The sequence below is a fragment of the Somniosus microcephalus genome, chromosome 9 (assembly GCF_052327205.1).
Source record: "Somniosus microcephalus isolate GS21.2 chromosome 9, FLI_Smic_1.0, whole genome shotgun sequence".
NCBI lineage: Eukaryota > Metazoa > Chordata > Chondrichthyes > Squaliformes > Somniosidae > Somniosus > Somniosus microcephalus.
In genome coordinates this window covers 139430641-139451232 of record NC_140995.1, presented here as the reverse complement: position 1 = coordinate 139451232, position 20592 = coordinate 139430641, and the positions used below count along the sequence as shown (strand labels likewise).

The 20592-nt window shown below is 43.1% G+C and overlaps 1 protein-coding gene across 10 annotated transcripts in view; it reads right to left on the bottom strand.

Annotated features, from left to right (window-relative positions):
* The window catches only part of fam184ab (family with sequence similarity 184 member Ab), a 106263-nt gene that overhangs the window by 37383 nt on the left and 48288 nt on the right, over window positions 1-20592 (bottom strand). For 8 of the 10 annotated variants that reach the window (XR_015079558.1, XM_085997319.1, XM_085997312.1 and 5 more), the window contains 3 exons: window positions 15132-15173; window positions 11040-11252; window positions 1623-1776 (listed from right to left, as the gene is read on the bottom strand). Coding sequence is in view for 9 of the 10 variants with exons in the window: in XM_085997319.1 (XP_085853445.1) it covers window positions 1623-1776; window positions 11040-11252; window positions 15132-15173 (409 nt within the window). In the remaining variant the exon portion in view is untranslated. The remainder of the gene's footprint in view (window positions 1-1622; window positions 1777-11039; window positions 11253-15131; window positions 15174-20592) is intronic. The other 2 variants (XM_085997320.1, XM_085997318.1) reach the window with 1 other exon arrangement.

Sequence of the window (20592 nt, the reverse complement as noted above, 5' to 3'; positions counted from 1 at the left end):
GATCGCAGCCATTTTGCTTTCAGTGCCGGCTGAGTGATGGACTCCTGAAACCTGGAGGAAGAAAGGCTGTTAAGGTAAGTACAGGTAATTTAAACTTCTTTACACACTTTAGACACACCAAACACACTTACCATTGCACTTATGCACCCATCACTCACCTGAACACTGACATCGCGACCCCTCCAAGTCCTTCAACCCGACTGCTCTAACTTGGCATGGTTTGGAGCCGTCGGGAAGCCCACACAACCCCTCAAAATAGGGTTTAGGCTAAAAACTGCCTGTTAACTACCTGTTAACAGGCAGTTAATTGGCACTAATCCCTTCCCGCCTTGGGTCGGCGGGTCCCAGTGCGAGGCGGGTATCCGCCTCCTGTGAAACTTACGCGGAGGTGGGTTTTGGGCGGGATGGTGTCGGGACCCCCGAATTCAGGATTTTCCCCCACCACACGCCTGAAACCCCGCCTGACGGCTCCAGGAAAATCTACCTCTATATCGTTCGCAGCCTTAGCACAGGACCTTCCTCTCTGCCCACCTCAGCAATGCCTCTTCCAGTAAGTCAGTGACACAGTAGGCTGGTTCTGCATACAGTCTGACTAAACTCCTAGACCTACAGATTAACTGATGACTTGCACACTGTTCTTGTTGCTTCTGTACTTTATTTTTCACAAGCAGCAGGATCAGCGATGAAGAAATCAGTGAATCAGCCAGTTCCAATATTGAGTGAACTCCTATGCCCACTTAAAATGGCTGTTCCCACTCTTGATGCTGTGCCCCCAACTCAGATGCTGACAACACTCCCCTGGCACTCAAGCACCAAAGCGGATCTTTCCCAACCCCTACCCTCTTCTGCTCCAGCTTCGAACCTTGCTATACTCCCTCTCTACTCCAATCTCAGGCATGACCCCACTCCCTCCTTGCCAGAGCCTCATGCCTGCAGTCTCCCTGCTTCCTTCACTACCAATCCCTCAGATCCTTTATCACGCATACAAGTTACAATGGCTCCTGATTACTCCAGTACCAGTCATAGTTGCAGCTATAGATCCATTACATCAAAGTGAGATATCTAGCTAAGGGTACAGGTGCAGCATTGCAGACTATACCTGGTGGTCCACCTTCTGCTTCCATCCAGGCGCTTCTGCCCCATTCAGGTGCCAGCCCCTAATTTTTCTCTCGCTTGCCAGTGTTACAATAACTTCTGGGCAGCTTCTCCCCAGTGTACCTACCTTTGATCCAGTACACATTAGTTGCCATCTTGTTGCGTATCATAGCCAGTTCAGTAAATCAGTAAAGTAGTATGTATGAGGCATACAAAGAAAGGAGAGAGAGGAAGACTAAACTCTCAAAAAGAAAAGCAAGATTGAGATATAGATACTACAATGATAGACCGTGTACGTGTGGGAAGTGAGAGAGGGTAAAGAAAAGGCGAAAGACCAACGTAAAGAGAGAAAGACAGAGAGCGAGACCGAAAAATCAAATTATGTGAAAGAAACAGAGAAACAATAAGATACAATTTCTTTCAGTAAGCAATACCACAGGAGATCTTCACTACTGTTAAAAGTGTTAAATATTCAAAAACTGATCCTTACACAGTGTGAATCAGTAGAATTATTTAAGAATGCATACCAAGTAGTGCTTTCCCTTCATCCTGCAGCTCTGTCCTCAAATCCTGTAGTTGTTCCTTTGCTTCCTTTTGCAAAGCCTCTAAATTAATTCTCTGAGTGTCCTTCTGGGTCTGCATATCTTCCATATGCTGCTGGTTTAAGCAGTCTTCCAATTGCTATAAAACATACTCAACACAATTACATTCTTTACTTCTCCACTCAACTTTCCCTTTCATGGCTCTTTTCAGTTCATATAATCGGTTCACAAATTACAATTTCAGGTTTGGAGAAGGAAAGTAAAATTTGTTCAAACAGTAGTTTACAGTTCATAATACTTAATATGCTGTTAACATTCTGATTACTACATGACCTTCTGTTAGCAGGATAATTCCTGATCCTACATTGAAAAACCCAAGACCACAAAATCATAATTGGACACAAATGAAACTTCAATGAATTAGCAAGTGAACTAGTACAAAGACAATGCCTTAATGTACTTACTGAAGCAAAACAAAAAGGTAAACAAATTTGCTCCAACATTAGTAAAAACTCATTGTTAATCTGGTGTTAGGAGCACATCTCGCAGTCCAATTTAAGGTCACTGTCACAAATTCAGGTCTGCCTTAAATATTCTCTTGAGCACTCCTGTAAGCAGCTCCTGCACCTTGTGTTCAGGAGTGCACCTGTATCGCTTAAGCTGTGGCTCAGTTGGTAGCACTCTCGCCTCTAAGTCAGAAGGTTGTGGGTTCAAGTCCCACTCCAGGGACTTGAGCACATAAAGCTAGGCTGACACTCCAGTGCAGTGCTGAGGGAGTGCTGCACTGTCGGAGGTGCCGTCTTTTGGATGAGATGTTAAACCGAGGCCCTGTCTGCTTTCTCAGATGGACATAAAAGATTCCAGGGCACTATTTCGAAGAAGAGTAGGGTAGTTATCACCGGTGTCCTGGCCAATATTTATCCCTCAGCCAACATAACAAAAACAGATTGTCTGGTCATTATCACATTGCTGTTTGTGGGAGCTTGCTGTGTGCAAATTGGCTGCCGCATTTCCTACATTACAACAGTGACTCCACTTCAAAAGTACTTCATTGACTGTAAAATGCTTTGAGACGTCTGGTGGTCATGAAAGGCGCTATATAAATGCAAGTCTTTCTTTCTTAAGATCACAAGCTGTATCTAGTTATATCAAGTTAGGTCACAGATCAGTCATGATCTCATTGAATGGCAGAACAGGCTCGAGGGGCTAAATGATGTACTCCTGTTCCTATGTTCCTACGATCTAATCGTAGGATAGCATAACAAGGTGAGGGGCGGGGTACTGAACATAACAATACTGGTACCTTCTTGTGATCTGAACTGGATACTGTGTCTTTCACACGTGCCCTTGTGTGCTTCTCCAATCTTTCAAAAGGCAGATTGATTCATACTTTTAGAAGATGAGGCTGAATGTTTATTTTGCAATTGTGAATTGTGAATAAGCAAAAAAACACTTGTAGCAATTCTCATGACTCTATGGCTTGATTCTATATCACTAATTGCAGCAAATAAAATTATGAAATATGCCACACTATCCCCAATAGTCGGCTTACTTTACATTTTTTGGTCAGCCTTATTGCTAAATCTGACTGGCTCTCTGTAGGCCTAGTTGGCTATCTCTTAAAACAGGGGAATCTGGCCAAACCTCAACCCCCTTATCAGGTTTTACAACAAACTGAACTGCACATGTTCCTTGTTTTCTTTTTGTTCCTTCTGACCATAGAAAGTGGGGGCTGTCCCTCTGACTTAACCCCATTCAGTGATTCACCAGTAGACTCATCAATAAAACCATCTACCTATTTTTCTTCTCCATCCCATCCCTCCCCAAATTAATTGCAAAGACACCTCATGCTTGGTTTAAATGAAGAGGCTCATCCCGATGATAACTGTTGTGGATGTTTGTAGAAAGGCTGAAGTATGATTAACAAATTGCCTCAGTCATTGCGGAATCATCTTCAATGGCTGGCTCATTAACATATAAACTGCTTTTTGTCTCAGCAGATGCAAGGAAAATTTAAAACCTGTGAGAACCCACTTAATTTAAAACAAAGCAATTAAATGTAATTCATTTCCAAATCCTTTCTGGAAAAATGGTAGAAAAATCCCAGAACGTGACAGTCGCTAAGTTGGTGAATTCAGGCAATTATAAATTGTTGAGGTCATTCAAGATGTAATTAATGCAAGAGTAATTGCTCACAAATGTAAAACCCTAGGTCAACAACTGACTTACTTTCCCTTTTTCCAAGAATGGTTTGCTCCTGTAACATAGGGCTGGATTTTACCAGCCTTGAGGAGGCGGGACTGCTGGGAAAATCAAAAAGAATGGGAGCGGGTCCCAAACCCGCTCCCAATCTGCCTCCAACCAATCTTCCCGGGAGTCGGGTCCACGATTTGCGCAGGGACCCGACTCCTAGTGGCGGGAAGATTATAGCCACTTAACAGCCTGTTAACAGGTAGTTAACAGGCAGCTAAGAGGCTATTTCCAATTTTTCGACTGCTGCTGCGGGCTTCCCGACATCAGGGAACCCCTCCAGGGTAAGTGAGGCAAGTGAAGCACCTCAATGCTGTCAAACACTGTCAAATCATCTGTCAAACAAGTGTGGTGCATATGCCTTTAGGAAAACCGGCAGCTGAAGCATCATCAACTGCAGGGCGGGCTTAACAAGGCCAATCAGGGCAAAATAGCGTCTGTTCGTCAGACGTCGCCGGGGGCGGGACTAGAACCTGGAAGGCAGTACTCCCGCCCCCAATGCATCTCGGTGAGTAAAATCCAGCCCATAGTGTGGCACTTTGCATTTGCTGTCTTATGTGTGGCGTGGTTTCCCCAGATCCTAGCAAATTGGTTATATTCCTATGGTAAGTAGAGTATGCAGAAAGATTGCCATTCAATGACAAATTACAGAAGAGCATGCACTACTTCAGTAGAATGATTTTTTTCCCTATTGCCCACAATATTTTCCCTCATATTCTGAGTAAGATTGCCAATTCAAGTCAGCACATAACAACATCTTTCATTTATATAGCGCCTTTAACACAGGAAAATGTCCAAAGGCACTTCACAGGAGTGTCATCAGACAAAAATTTAAACAGAGCCAAAGGAGGAGATATTAGGACAGGTGATCAAAAGCTTGGTCAAAGAGGTAGGTTTTAAGACATGTCTTAAAAGAGGAGAGGTGGAGAGGTTTAGTGAGAGAATTCTAGAGATTAGGGCCAAGACGGCTGAAGGCACGGCTGCCAATGGTGTGGCGAAGGAAGTGTGAATGCACAAGACGCCAGAGTTAGAGGAACACAGAGTTCTTGGAGGGCTGTGGGGCTGGAGAAGGTTACAGAGATAGGGGCCTAGAAATTCAGTTGGGCGCTGCAAGCTTTGCGCCCAGTTGGCACCTAAAGAGGGTTTCTGCGCCAGTATAAGAGGTTGCGCTGATATTCAGCGCTGCGGTAATGGCGGCGGTAGCCGGTAGCGCTGCGCCGACACCGATGACGTCATCGGTGTGCGCAGTGCCCCGGTACCGCCCCGCTTCCGGCCCAAACCCCATATTTAGTTGCGGCCGCCTCTTCTGCAGCGGCCGCAAACAACGTTCGTGAAACGGGGCCGTACTGCTGCGCTACTGGGGCGCTTTAAGGTGGAGGTGCGGCCGGCCGCTTTTTCGGCGGCCGCCTGCCCACACCTCCCTCCCCGGCCTCCTCCACCACCCCCCCGCGGCATTGGTGGCTGATTCCCGTGAGTCCGGCACTTCTCCGTGGTGCTGGGCTCATTTGCTGGCAGAATCCAGCGGCGATCTCACGGCTGCAGGCAGCTCCTCCTTAAGAGAAGGAGGAGGCCTGCAGTACCCCAGCCTGCCGCACCGCATCGGGTGGCGCAGCGGCAGCTGGAGCGCTGAAATTCACTTTCAGCGCCCCAAGCGGAGGCGGGCACACCCTGGAACAGCGCCCGGTTCCGAATTGGGGCGCTAAAAGTGAATTTCTGGCGGTCGCAACGGGCTCCGCGCGCAGCGCTAACTTTTGGGCGTTAGCCTGCTGGCGGGCCTTAACTGAATTTCTAGGCCAGGGAGTGGTGAGGCCATTGAGGGATTTGAACATGAGAATGAGATTTTTATAATCAAGGCATTTGTGGACCGGGAGCCAATGTAGGTCAGTGAGCACAGGGGTGATGGGCGAACGGGACTTGGTGAGAGGTAGGATACGGGCAGCAGAGTTTTGGATGAGCTCAAGTTTATGGAGGATGGAAGATGGGAGGTCAGCCAGGAGAGCGTTGGAATAGTCGAGTCTGGAGGTAACAAGGGCATTGATGAGGGTTTCAGCAGCAGATGGGCTGAGGCAGAGGTGGAGACAGGAGATATAATGGAGGTGGAAGTAGGCAGTCTATGTGATGGAGAGGAAACAGAATCGGAAGCTGATCTCAGGGTCAAATAGGACGCCGAGGTTACCAAGTCTGGTTATCGGAGACAGTGGCCCTGGAGGGGGATGGTATCTTACATGCATGTATCATATGGTGTGCCTCTACCCTCTGTCCAGAAGTATTCACAATCTGGAAAATTCTTTTGTGGGATGAAAAATAAGACAGAATTAATAAATGATCTCATAGTAAAGCATCCTCTAGGAAAGAGTGATCATAGCATGGCTGAATTTCAAATTCAGTTGGAGAGTGAGAAAGTTGTATCTCAAACCAGTGTCCTGATCTTAAACAAAGGCAATTATAATAGCATGAGGGCAGAACTGGCTAAAGTGGACTGGAAAAATAAATTAATAGGGTAAGACAGTTGAAATGCAGTGGCGGACATTTAAGGAGCTACTTCATAACGCTCAACAAAAATATATTCCAGTGAGAAAGAAAAATTAAGAGAAGGGAGCACCATCCGTGGCTAACTAAGGAAGTAAAGGATGGTATCAAATTGAAAATGAAGGCATACAATGTTGCCAAGATTGGTGGGAAGCCAGAGGATTGGGATTTTTTTTTAAAAACCAGCAAAGGATGACTAAAAAAAAATAAGAGAGAAGATGAATTGAGAGAGTAAACTGGCAAGAAACATTAAAACAGATAGCAAGAGCTTCTACAGGTATATAAGAAGGAAGAGGGTAGCTAAAGTAAACGTTGGTCCCTTAGAGGATGAGGCAGGGGAATTAATAATGGGGAACGGGGAAATGGCAGAGACTCTGAACAAACATTTTGCATCTGTCTTCATGGTAGAAGACACAAACAACATCCCAATAATGGATAATCAAGAGGCCACAGGGAGGGGGGGAACTAAAGGCAATCACCATCACTAAGGAAATAGTACTTGGTAACATAATGGGACTAAAAGATGACAAGTCCCCTGGACCAGATAGCCTGCATCCCAGGGTCTTAAAAGAAGTGGCTGCAGAGATAGTGGATGCATTGGTTGCAATATACCAAAATTCCCTGGACTCTGGAGAGGTCCCAGCGGATTGGAAAACCGCAAATGTAACACCCCTATTTAAGAAAGGAGGGAGACAGAAAGCAGGAAACTATAGACCAGTTAGCCTAACATCTGTCGTTGGGAAAATGCTGGAGTCCTTCATTAAGGAAGCAGTGGCAGGGCATTTGAAAAATCATAATGCAGTCAAGCAGAGTCAGCATGGTTTTATGAAAGGGAAATCACCTTTAACAAACTTGCTGGAGTTCTTTGAGGTGGTAACGAGCAGGGTGGACAAAGGTGAGCCAGTGGATGTGGTGTATTTGGATTTCCAGAAGGCATTCAATAAGGTGCCGCCTAAAAGGTTACTGCATAAGATAAGAGCTCACGGAATTGGGGGTAATATATTAGCATGGATAGTGAATTGCCTAACTAACAGAAAGCAGAGTTGGGATAAATGGGTCATTTTCCGGTTGGCAAACGGTAACTAGTGGAGTGCCACAGGGATCGGTGCTGGGGCCTCAACTATTTACAATCTACATTAATGACTTGGATGAAGGGACCGAGTGTAATGTAGCCAAGTTTGCGGATGATACAAAGATGGGTGGGAAAGCAAGTTGTGCAGAGGACTCAAAGAACCGGCAAAGGCATATAGACAGGCTAAGTGAGTGGGTAAACATTTGGCAGATGGAGTATAATGGCCTAGAAATTCGGGTCGGAGGCTTCCCGCGGGTGCAAGCCTCCGACCTGCACTTACCTAGCACGCCGGCCGTTGTGCTGTGTGCCTGCGTGGGATTCCGATCCTGGGCCTGCTCCAACTGCCGGCGCGCAGTGCTTGCGTATCCCAGGGGCGCAGTTAGTTTGAAGTGTCCCCTGGGATCACGTGGGCCATGGAGAGCCAATGGTAGCAGGGAATCTGTATTCATAGATTTGACAGGAAGACCTGTCAAGTCTATGAATACAATTCAGCCCCAAAACATCACTAAAACTTCAAATACATTTTTTAAAAATCACATTTTTAAAACTATAAATTACATAAAATAACTATTTTAAACAATAATTTAAATTTTTGAAAAAATTAATTACAGTTTCTAACGGGGCTAAAAATAAACTTACCTTTCTTTGAAGTATTTAAAAATAAAGCTGCGGAAAAAAAGTTTTAATTTAACTTAATTCACCACTTACCTTGTTAAAAGCAGACCTTGCAACTGCTTTTTACAAGCGTAGCTCCTGGAGACTTACCCTCCCGGAGAAACCTGTAAAAAAAAACAGAAGTTCCAGGCGTACGTGCTGCTTCTCCGGTGCACACGTTCGACCTGTGAACCCCTTCCTTTAAGGGAACGGAAGTTCCGGTTTCCCGCGCATGCGCAGTGCATGCACGAAACCGGCACTTGCGTTGAGCCTGCATGTGAGTAACCAGCGCGTACTCACCCATGGGGACCCAAAGTTCTGGCCCAATGTGGGAAAGTGCAAGGTGATACACTTTGGCAGGAAAAATAAAAAAGCAAATTATTATTTAAATGGAGAGAGATTACAAAATGCTACAGTTCAGAGGGGCCTGGGGGTCCTTGTGCATGAAACACAAAAAGTTAGCATGCAGGTACAGCAAGTAATCAAAAAGACAAATGGAATGTTGGGTCTTTATTTCAAGGGGGTTGGAGTATAAAAGCAGGGAAGTCCTGCTACAACTGTAGAGTATTGGTGAGACCACACCTTGAGTACTGCATACAGTTTTGGTCTCCTTATTTAAGGAAAGATATACTTGCATTGGAGGCAGTTCAAGAGACGATTCACTAGGTTAATTCCTGAGATGAGGGGGTTGACTTATGAGGAAAGGTTGACCAGGCTGGGCCTATACTCATTAGAATTTAAAAGAATGAGAGGTGATCTTATTGAAACATATAAGATACTGAGGGGGCACGACAAGATAGATGCAGAGAGGGTGTTTCCTCTCATGGGGAAATCTAGAACGCGGGGGCACAGTTTTAGAATAAAGGGTCGTCCTTTTAGAACTGAGATGAGGAGGAATTTCTTCTCTCAGAGTGTCGTAAATCTGTGGAATTCTCTGCCCCAGAGAGCTATGGAGGCTGGGTCATTAAATACATTTAAGGTGGAGATAGACACATTTTTGCAAGATAAGGGAGTGAAGGGTTATGGGGCAGGCAGGGAAGTGGCTTTGAGCCCAAGATCAGCCATGATCTTATTGAATGGCGGAGCAGGCTCGAGGGGCCAAGAGGCCTATTCCTGCTCCTATTTCTTATGTTCTTAAATCAAATTCCTGGAGGTGTCTTGTCTCAAATGGTAAAGTTACTGTTGATTAAGCCAGATAATTTAACACAAAGGCAAAAATGAAAAGTAAGCAGACAGTTCAGCTACTGAAATAACAACAGAAAACACTGGAAAAACTCAGCGGGCCATGCAACATCCGTGGAGAGAGAAACAGAGTCAACGTTTCAGGTCGAAGACCCTTCGTCAGGACATTCAGCTACTGTATGGAACTGAAATAGCAGTGCCACATTTTGATATCTTTCAATAGGTTGAAAAAATGGATTAAAAAAAACATATTGCTCCCAAACAATCTAGTGAATAGAACTAATCTCCCCTCAAAAGGGATTTTCAGTAGATGTGATATGAATAATTTCTGCTGAGACCGCTGACTAAGTGTATGCTTATGTCTGTTATTCGGTACATGGGGAATTCTCTATCTTAGTCAGTCTGCCTGGGAGCGTTCAGGTTCTTTCCCACAGAGATAGAGGGATTAACCAAAGTTGTCAGTCTGAGGTATTCTTGCAATATTTAGTTGCAGTGCATCATTAGCAAAGTTGGGAAGAGGATCTCAACTTGTTCTCTCAGTGAATAGCATATTGTGCATATTGGGGGAGAAATGAAGAAAATGTGGAAAGGGAATGCAAAAACAGTGACCAAAAAAAATCAATTTGGAAGGCACTTTATTACTTCCCCAATAGAAATACTTGCTTGCTATACTGAAGCAGGGAATAATCCTTTACATCTTTTGGTTGTGACTAAAGATCCAGACCATTGACAAAAGGTGCTGTGCAACATTCAAATCATCATCAAGCATGCATTCAAAACAAATTCAACACACTGCACCTTCAATAGTGACCCCTATTCTTGGTCCATGTGCAGTGGTTCAATTCTCCCCACTTGAAGCATCTGTTATACCTCCAAATAGCATAATTCCCAAAGCTGAGATAGCACACCCAAAACCCACCAAACACTGACACAGCAGGCAAGCACAGCAGTACAATATCACTGATGCTACTCCATGGAATCAGTCTTTGTTGTTGTCCAAAACCCAAACCGCATGTAAAGTTCACTCACCACCACAATGTACCGTGTATACTGCACACTATGAATGTAAATTACAATGATTATACATTGTAACTAAAGAACAATTTCAATATAAAAAATCCCAAAGCACGGATTAAGTTACTAAATTAATCCTTACAAAGGTGGAGGCTGATTCAATTGTGGCTTTCAAAAGGGAATTAGATAAATATCTGAGGGAAAAAAATTTGCAGGGCTACAGGGAGTGGGACTAGCTGAGGTGCTCTTGCAGAGAGCCAGCATGGGCTCAACAGGCCGAATGGCCTCCTTCTGTGATGTAACCATTCTATGATTATGAGACAGAACTCATGATACTATGCAAAACAACAGATTTCATAGCAAAACAATGAAATCTTTCTATAATTTGAGCCATAGAGCTACAGTAGTTTTAAAGAGCTCAATGATCAACTTTAAAAAAAAAGGAAAAAGTTTTCATTGGAAAATAATAGCCAAATGTTATAATCTAAACCCCTGCTGGGGCACTTTCAATAGAAAAAAGTCTTCTATTTTAGGGGTGGAGTGCGAGGAAGTCATCCAATCAGAGATTATTCCATAACTGTGGGCAGGTTTTATTTAATGGGTTGATAAATGGCAATGTATTATTTGACTACTGCACAAATTAAGCAAGTGAAAAAATAAGTAAATTCAATATTTGAAAGTACAATACTACAACAACATGCCTTGCATTCACGGTCCTTGGATTCCTCCATATTTCTAAAAGCAATGCGGTGGGTATCCTCCAAAGATGCCTGTCTGCGTTTATGCTCATCTTCCATCCCTTGCATTTGCTGTGTGAGCCGCTGTCTCTCACGGTTCAACTGGCACTGCAGTTTCTGCAAGGAGTCTTGGGACTGGGATAGCTGCATTTCCAGGCTTTGCTTCAGTAAGGAGATCTACAGCAGACAGAATTTAACAGTGAAACAGGAATTAAAGATAGCAATATTTGTAAATCAAGTAAAAAGACTAACTTAATTATGTTGAGCTTGATTTGGTATTAAACACATTCATACATATAACTTCAAGCAACGACTTCAAGCTGTAGACTGGAGATTTCCCCTCAGCAGATTAAAAGCAGCGACAAATGACTGATGGATATCAGGACAACAACCTTCACTGCACTACACAGTCAGCTATATATACAAACATTCTCTGGAGTTCAGCAATTTGAGCAAAGTGATTCTTGAAGTTGAATTGCTCAAACACTTCATTTTTTAGTTCTGTAGAAAAAAGTGTTGAGTGTAGTTTTGAACATATATTGGGTAATTTTCCAACTTTATATTTGGCTCTGCCCACCCAAAGTGTTACTGGAAATTTCAATGCATGCGACATACATTTTTCCGACCATAGTCAGAAAATTGTTCTCAGTGCACTCCATTTCTTGCTCTTGGCAAGCAAGACTCCCCGACAGAAGCGCAAAGTTGGAAATTATCCCATGTGGTTGACTTGGTGCCATGTAGTTGGAGCACCAACATGTAGTACTAAAGATGCAAGTTTAGGCTTCTGTGCTGCACTTGTGAAACATTCTAGAGCGCCCTCATACCAATCTTCCATTTTATTTCTGGTTTTATTTTATTCCTACCCTACATGTTAAAGAATGAACAAACTTGCATATATATATATACATAGTGCCTTTCACGATTGAGCAGAGTCAACACGGATTTATGAACGGGAAATCGTATTTGACAAATCTGTTAGAGCTTTTTGAGATTGTAACTAGCAGAATAGATAAGGGGGAATCAGTGGATGTGGAGTATTTGGATTTTCAGAAGGCATTCGATAAGGTGCCACACAAGAGGTTATTAAACAAAATTAGGGTTCATTGGATTGGAGGTAATATACGAGCATGGACTGAGGATTGGTTAACAGACAGAAAACAGAGAGTAGGAATAAACTGATCATTTTCGGGTTGGCAGGCTGTAACTAGTGGGGTACTGCAAGGATCAGTGCTTGGGCCTCAGCTATTCACAATCTACATCAATGATTTGGATGAGGGGACCAAATGTAATATATCCAAGTTTGCTGATGATACAAAGCTGGGTGGGAATGTAAGTTGTGAGAAGGATGCAAGGAGGCTTCAAGGGGATATAGACAGGCTAAGTGAGTGGGCAAGAACATGGCAAATGGAATATAATGTGGAGAAATGCGAAGTTATCGATTTTGGTAGGAAAAATAGAAAGGCAGAGTATTTTTTAAATGGTGAGAGATTGGGAAATGTTGGTGTTCAGAGGGACCTGGGTGTCCTTGTACACAAATCATTGAAAGTTAACATGCAGATACAGCAAGCAATTAGGAAAGCAAATGGTATGTTGGCCTTTATTACAAGAGGATTTGAGTACAAGAGTAAAGACGTCTTATTGCAATTATATAGGGCCCTGGCGACACCAGGCCTGGAGTATTATGTACAGTTTTGGTCTCCTTCGCTAAGGAAGGGTATACTTGCCATAGAGGGAGTGCAATGGAGGTTCACCAGACTGGTTCCTGGGATGGGGGAAGGTTGTCCTGTGAGGAGAGATTGAGTAGACTAGGCCTATATTCTCTAGAGTTTAGAAGAATGAGAGGTAATCTCATTGAAACATACAAAATTCTTACAGGGCTTGACAGGGTAGAAACAGGGAGGATGTTTGCCCTGGCTGCGGAGTCTAGAACCAGGGGTCACAGTCTCAGAATAAGGGGTTGGCCATTTAGGACTGAGATGAGGAGAAATTTCTTCACTCAGAGGGTGGTGAATCTTTGGAATTCTCTACCCCAGAGGGCTGTGGAGGCTCAGTCATTGAGTATATTCAAGACAGAGATAGATAGATTTTTGAATATTAAGGGATTTGAAGGATATGGGGATGAGGAAGATGATCAGCCATGATCTCATTAAATGGCAGAGCAGGTTCGAGGGGCCAAATGGCCTACTCCTGCTCCTATTTCTTATGTTATTATGTTTATGTCTTCTGTATGTCTACAGGCATGGGACAGTAAATCTGAAAAGAACTGCACTACATTTAAAAAATCACCCTTCAACATAACCATTGTAAATGAATTGTCTTGGAAATACAGAAGCAATGTACAGGAAACTTTCGATTAACCGGCCCCTAAATAACCGGAACGCTCTATCCACCGGCAAAATTCAGGAGTCGGTTCAGGTAACTTTTTTTTACTTTTAGTTACTTTTTTTAATTGATTTGTTGCTGTGCAAGGGTGTAGCTGAAGCTGTTGCTAAGCTACAGAGATGCTTGCAATTTGTGCCGATTGTTTTGAAGCTGTTAAGCAACAGGGTTTGTTGCTTTATACAGAGCTCTGAGCTCCGTATCTTTTACTATAGCGTTCGGTTATCCGGAATTGTTGATGAACCGGCAACACATCGGTCCCGTCCGTGCCTGATACCAGAAAGTTTCCTGTACTTTAGTAAATTTTATTCATTATTACAAATCCTATTGTATTGTACTTAAGAACATGTGTAATGTAGTCCATTTTGTAGATAAAAATTCACTGTTAAAAAACTAACATGCAAATATTCTATTATAAACAGCCTATAAACACAAAATTGGCAACCATTCAAATTACAGCAAGCGCGAGCAATAGTTTGTTTTCCATCAAATGACTTTCTTCTCATGCACACATACTAGTCTACTCGTACAATTTTTCATGCACAGATAGTATGTGAGCATATTAAAATACCAAAGTTTTTTTTTACTTCAGAAGCTGAATATGGAGTAAAGCTTATAAGCCACATTGCTTGTTGCATAATACGAGTGAAATTCCATCATTCTATATTCATTTTTTTGATTATAAAATTTCAACTTCATACTGCTTTTGCACTTACAGGTTTAAAAAATCAATGTAAAATTTGTACAGATCAGTTTTGTGCTTGGTTATGTTGACATCTTTTAAGTCTGGGTTCCAATTACATTAGTGTTCTATCCTGGGCCTAAATAAAATCTGCTGACTGGGCCACAACACTTTCTATTGGAGAGGAAACTTATTTGAACCATTATTCTTAACTTCTATTTACCAGAATTTCTAATGAAAATACATCAACCTCAACCAGATTAAACATTCTATCTAATTGCCCTCTCATCCTATATGTTAGGAAAAGTGAAAACTCTATGTTAAGAAATGTGATAAAGACAGCTCAGAAGCATATATTTATGGAGAAGTACAGTACTGCTAAGTCACTAAATGAGTGGGAATGGTGAACTATGTACAGCACTCCTCACTTATGTTACGGGGACAGAACAGAATATTTTGGAAGAAGCGGGAAACAGAAACAGTTCTACACAAACCTTCTGTTCCCAAGCAGTGCTCAAGTAGACTTATTTTAAAGTCATAAAACATAATAAGGGAAGACAGATAAATATTTCCATTTGTAACATTTGGGATTATAGAACCATTCAATTGAAATTTATATACCTTTTAAAATAAGGATGTTATTTCTTCATATGCTGGGCATTGTCTTTAAGATTAAATTTCACAATTTCAGATCTATTTATTTCTTGGTTAAATCTTTTCTGTAAGTTAATGCACGTCATGTTATGAGAAATGAAAGCAATTCAAATAATGCAAACATGCAACAATCACACACATATATTCAGGCGAGATGAATACTGCATGTACTTTAAGGCTAGATTTTTAAATTTAAAACATTTTAAAACAAACTCACTATTTTTCCAATATATAGTATGTGTTCAGAGAAATTATGCTTTAAAATGAATAGATCGAGTAATGCAAGCATGCCACGCCTACACATCAGGTATCAGGCAGGATGAAAATTGCAACTCACTTACATTACTGATAGATTTTTGTAAAGCTTCACCTAGAAAGTGCCGCTATGAAAAAGATCAGAGGAATAAAAAAAACTTTCAGAATCTAATCATGAAACTAAGAAACAAAATTTGGAGTAAGAATGGAAAGAAAGTACAAATGTTTATTATGAACAGTGTGATAATTTTGTCACACAGTTAAAAACAATATAGTCAGGATAATGATATTCAATATTTACACAAATGGGCTGAATTTTAAAAGAGCTGCGTCAACATTTGTTTCTTGTCAAAATATTTTATTTATACAAATTCAAGCAGCGTAAAATTCAAAAGTTATCAAAACATAGCTTCTCTTTTGAAATATTAAAAAATACTGCTGAAAAACAAGAGACTTCTGCCATATTAATAGGTTTTATGATTTTTGATGCTACAAAACCTGTTAACATATGGCCTCTGAGAGGGACTACCTAATTAATACTAGGCAGCTTTGTTCAATGCCCAAGTTATGAAACTGCCCAGATTCACTTTACTTCATACCCAACATACAATTACAGTATGTAACTCATTACAGTAGTCTCAACTTAATTTTCTTCTTTTTTATTAAAATATTTATATTGTTGTATGAGAGATTTGCATGGTTATCTATAATGCCTGGTTCCAGAGATTAAAGGAGAGAGTTCTGAACCAAACCTCATCAACTGCTACCTTTGAGACTGTAATTCCTAGAGATGGCTAGGGTAGCAGCCTCAGGCATTTTAAACCTACTGTACATCAATACAGCCACAAATCTTTAAAGTTATCAGAAAGAGAATTGTGTGTAAAGTTCCATTATTAAATGAGGCACAAGAGAATGGAAGATTTAAACAAAAAATTTCAAGAATTACAAACCGATCATCTAATCTGTATCTGTACTCAAATGTTTATTTTCTCTCTCCTATTGTTTCTAGGGGTTTCTCACACATGTTCTTTTACTGGATTTGTATCTTTCACCCTTTTAAAGTCCAGGGCAGCCAGCGAGATGGTGCCTGTGTAGGATATACTTTTGCCTGAGTTGGGTAATCTTCCTATTGTTGTCACAGTGATTTGATGCTGAGGCATAGATTGGTACTGGCACTGGGCTGGGACATGCAAAGCACCAGGCAGGTTGCGTTCTCAGACTGAGCAGAGAGGCTGGAACTGGCTAACAATAAGCAAATTGGAGGCTTGGGACTTAGACTGAGAGCAAAGGCCTTGGGTAGAGGCTAGAAGAGGAAGCAAGGTCAGGAGAATATGCTGAGAGATGAGTCCAGGGTCCTGTAACTGATGGCCAGTTTCAGGCACGTCAAAGGGAATGGAGGCATAATTGGGAAGTATTGGGTTTGGGTGGCTGCTGAGAAACTGAACAAGATTGCAGCCAATAAGTGTTTGCATCTGATTCAGGTTAAGAGTAAGCAAGAGAGTTGAGAAATAGCAGTCACCAATAAAATGCCCAAAAACAGCTGGATAATGGACATAAACAATTTTTATTTTTATTTTGTATAGGTTAATAAACATCACCTGAGGAGAAAATTTGGCTGGAGTAACTCCATCCAATAAGTCAGAACTGCTATAACCAATGTCCTCAAGACTGAAGTAAGTACTTTTACACTTACGATATATTGAGCATTTCTGCTCTTTCTATTCTTCCCAATGAGAAAAGAACAAAATATCTTTTCATTGATCTGTTGTAGGTCATAGGAAGTGCAAGATGATAAATGATAAATACATTAATCATCAGTTGAGCAAACAAATTTCATTACATTTTTATTCTATTATATACTTAAAATGACCAGAAGATGCGCTTCACATAGCTCGTATTGAATTCATTCTTATGTTAACTGCCATTGGAAAAAATGAAAATATTATTGATAAATATGCATCTGAATCTACAGTAAATTCAATCCAGTTAAAAGGCATAATTAATTTTCACAAAATCACAACCATTCTGTAACTATATTCTCAAATATTCAGAATTCTTTTAAAAAACATAGGCTAAAAATAGGATAGCCCCTGAAAACTGGTGCTGGGATCGCGATGCGTGATTAACCCGCACCTGTTCAAAGTAATGTAGGCAGCACGCAAACCTTTTGCTGCATACTAATTATAATGATAGTGGTGTGTAGCAGAACACTAAACACGCTGCCGAGTGGCTGCACGCTTAGCAGGGGGCCAAAGTTCATACGAGGCTAGCACCAATTAAAGCTAGCCTGCAGTTCTTAAAGCCAGCCAGCACCTCTTAAAGGGGATATGTATTCTGGCTGCAACAGGCACTGGAAGTCATTGTAAGAAAGAAAGACTTGCATTTATATAGCGCCTTTCACAACCACCGAATGTCTCAAATCACTTTACAGTCAATGAAGTACTTTTTTTTTTGGAGTGTAGTCACTGTTGTAGTGTGGAAACGCGGCAACCAATTTGCGCACAGCAAGCTCCCACAAACAGCAATATGATAATGACCAGATAATCTGTTTTTGTTATGCTGATTGAAGGATAAATATTGGCCAGGACACCGGGGATAACTCCCCTGCTCGTCTTTGAAATAGTGCCATGGGATTTTTTACATCCACCTGAGAGAGCAGACGGGGCCTCGATTTAACATCTCATCCGAAAAACAGCACCTCCGACAGTGCAGCACTCCCTCAGCACTGCACTGGCGAGTCAGCCTACCTTTAGGTGCTCAAGTCCCTGGAGTGGGACTTAAACCCACAACCTTCTGACTCAGAGGCGAGTGTGCTACCCACTTAGCCACATCTGACACTAGAGGAGTGTGACCTATAGGAAGAGTGAAGATGGCGCAGCATGGCAGAGAAAGGGCTCCCAGATTTTCTGATGTAGCACACTAGGCTCTGGTATAGGAGGTGGACAGGAGGAGATGTCCTGTATCCACAGGGTTGAGGAGGTCATCCAGACAGACCCTGAGAAGGGAATGGAAGCAGATAGCTGTCCCTGTCAATGCAAGCAGTGTAGCCCAAGGACCTGGATGCAGCGTAGGAAGAAGTTTAATGACCTCAAACGCGTGGTCAAGGTCAATGAATTCATCTTCAAATGCCATACCCCACAAATTGCACTACTCGCCTTACACACTGCTCAATTCGCCACACCCCCACCAACAATCTCTATCAATCGCAAATCATACTTCACATTCATATGCTCTATCTCACCCTCACACACTTACCATTGCTGCAAGCCTCAGACCCACATCTCACAGCTTGCACACACTGTCAGCTATTCAACCATGACAGCCACATCAGCCAAACACAGTGAACCACACTCACTGACACACTACCCTCTCTCATGCATGACAAGGTGGCACAAAATCATGGGCAGTGGCAGCTAACCACCAGGGGGACAGGCGCGCCTCCATATCCTGACCCTGCTCAAGAAGACAGTGCTCGTCAAAATTGGAGTGGCTGTGACCGACGCCGTGGCCAGTGGCCGCGCTGAAACCAGTGAACATGATGGTATGCCCCTACCTAATCCTCCTTCTCACATCCCACTTTCCCCCTCATCCCACAATCTCTTCTGACTTACAAGCTGCAGATGGTCTAACCATGCACCTCTGGCTTTCCCCTACCCACCACCCCCCCTCCCCTCACCACAAACCTACCCTTCTGCCTCTCTCATTTCAGAGACCTAAGAAATCCTACCTGGCCAGGCAGTGGTGCAAGAGGAAGATTGGAGTGGTGAAGAAGAAGAAACACAGTCACTCGATCTGACACTTGCAGTCACCAGCTCAGATACTGGCAGTGAGCGAGCTTTAGAGGATAAGAGGGATGTGCGCATGGTGAGTCACTGAGCTCGAGTGGGCTGCAGCCAGGGCAGGGGTAAAGGGTAGGGCAGGTGCCAGCTCCCTGGAAGGCGAGGTCGCACACGAGTTTGCTGCACAGAATTCAGGTGAGGACTTCGATGGGGCGGCCTACAGAATAAAGCCGATGGGTATGCACAATGAAATGCTTGATGCATTGGCAGGCCTGCCAGAAAACCTGAATGCAATCTCAAGGAGCATGGAGGAGTCCAGCTCCAACCTTGCACAGGGCTTTGCTCAGAGCTTGGAGCCCATCCTTTCTAGCATAGGAGGGGTGGGCAGATCCATTAATGCACTTGTGGCCCAACCATTATGCAGCGCCTGATGGCCGACGTCTCAGCTTCCATTGCAGCACAAGCAGCAGTCACCCAACGTCTGAATGCTGCAATGGAAGCTCAGGCTGAAGTCATGCAAGCTCAGCTTGCTGCCACTCAAGCACAGACTTCTGTCATCGTGGCTGGGTTTACCAGTGTTGAAAGGGGCTTGCAGGGTGTCACAGCATTCCAGCAATCTGTCCTCCAACAGATTGCTAGGATTGCTGAGGCGTCATCCCGAGGGAGGAACAGTGGCTCCGTGGAGCACAAAACTACTGTCCTCTCAGGATGACAACATTTATCCTCTCGCAACTCTGCCAGTGCCCTTGCTGTTGCCTGTCAGCCAGCCAGCCTAGACTGCTGCAGCCTATGCCAAGGTGGTGCAGTCTGAAGCCGGGCCTACTAAGCCCAGTGCTGCTCGATGTCGTCCTTCAAGGCCATCTGCAGTCTCCCCCACTGAAAGTCAGCAGCCTGGTCGCACCCATACGACCAGATTTAGGAACAGCTTCTTTCCCAGGGCTGTCATCCTACTGAACTCCACAAATAAACTCTAAAGCCTGCACATCTGCCAATGCACTTTATTATGGTTATGTTTATGTTAATGTATTACAAGCCAAATGTATGTTGAATGTTTAAATGTCTTAATCTAAATGTACACTCTCGGGAGCCACAAGCCTACATTTCGTTGTACTGCACTTGTGCACTAACAATGACAATAAAAGTTGATTTGATTTGATTTGATTCCACCAGCCGTGCTGCAGCCACTGGGATAGCACTGCGTAGGAACACTAGGACAGGCAAAGGCACACCGAAGACAGGCACTAAGGAAATGCACAATGGTGATTAGTTGACTTTTGAATGAAATATTGTGATGATTTGATTCATAAAATTGGTTTGGAATGTTTGTTTTGTGGTGACTTTTATTGTAAAGGAACTTGTGATGGTCAGTAACAGGGAAGGTAAGGTGTGGGACTACTGTTGAATGTGGAATTGGGGTTGCGCTCACTGGTACCGCAGTCAGATGAGTTGATCACAGACAGCCCGGGCAGAAAATTGCTGGATTGCCTCCTTCCTTCTGCTTCCTCCTCCTCCTCAGCTGATTACCGTATGCCTGGTGGCGAGGGCTGTGCCCTCATAATGGAGAGGTTGTGGAGCATGCAGCAGACTATGACGAATCTTGAGACGCACTCTGGTGAGCACTGCAGGGCTCCTCCAGAGGGGTCCAGACAGCGGAAACTTTGTTTAAGGACACCAATGATTTGCTCTATCCAATTCAGTGTGGCAGCATGGCGTTCGTTAAATGCATGCGGCCCGCGTATGCGCGGGCTGTGCAGCGGAGTCGTGACCC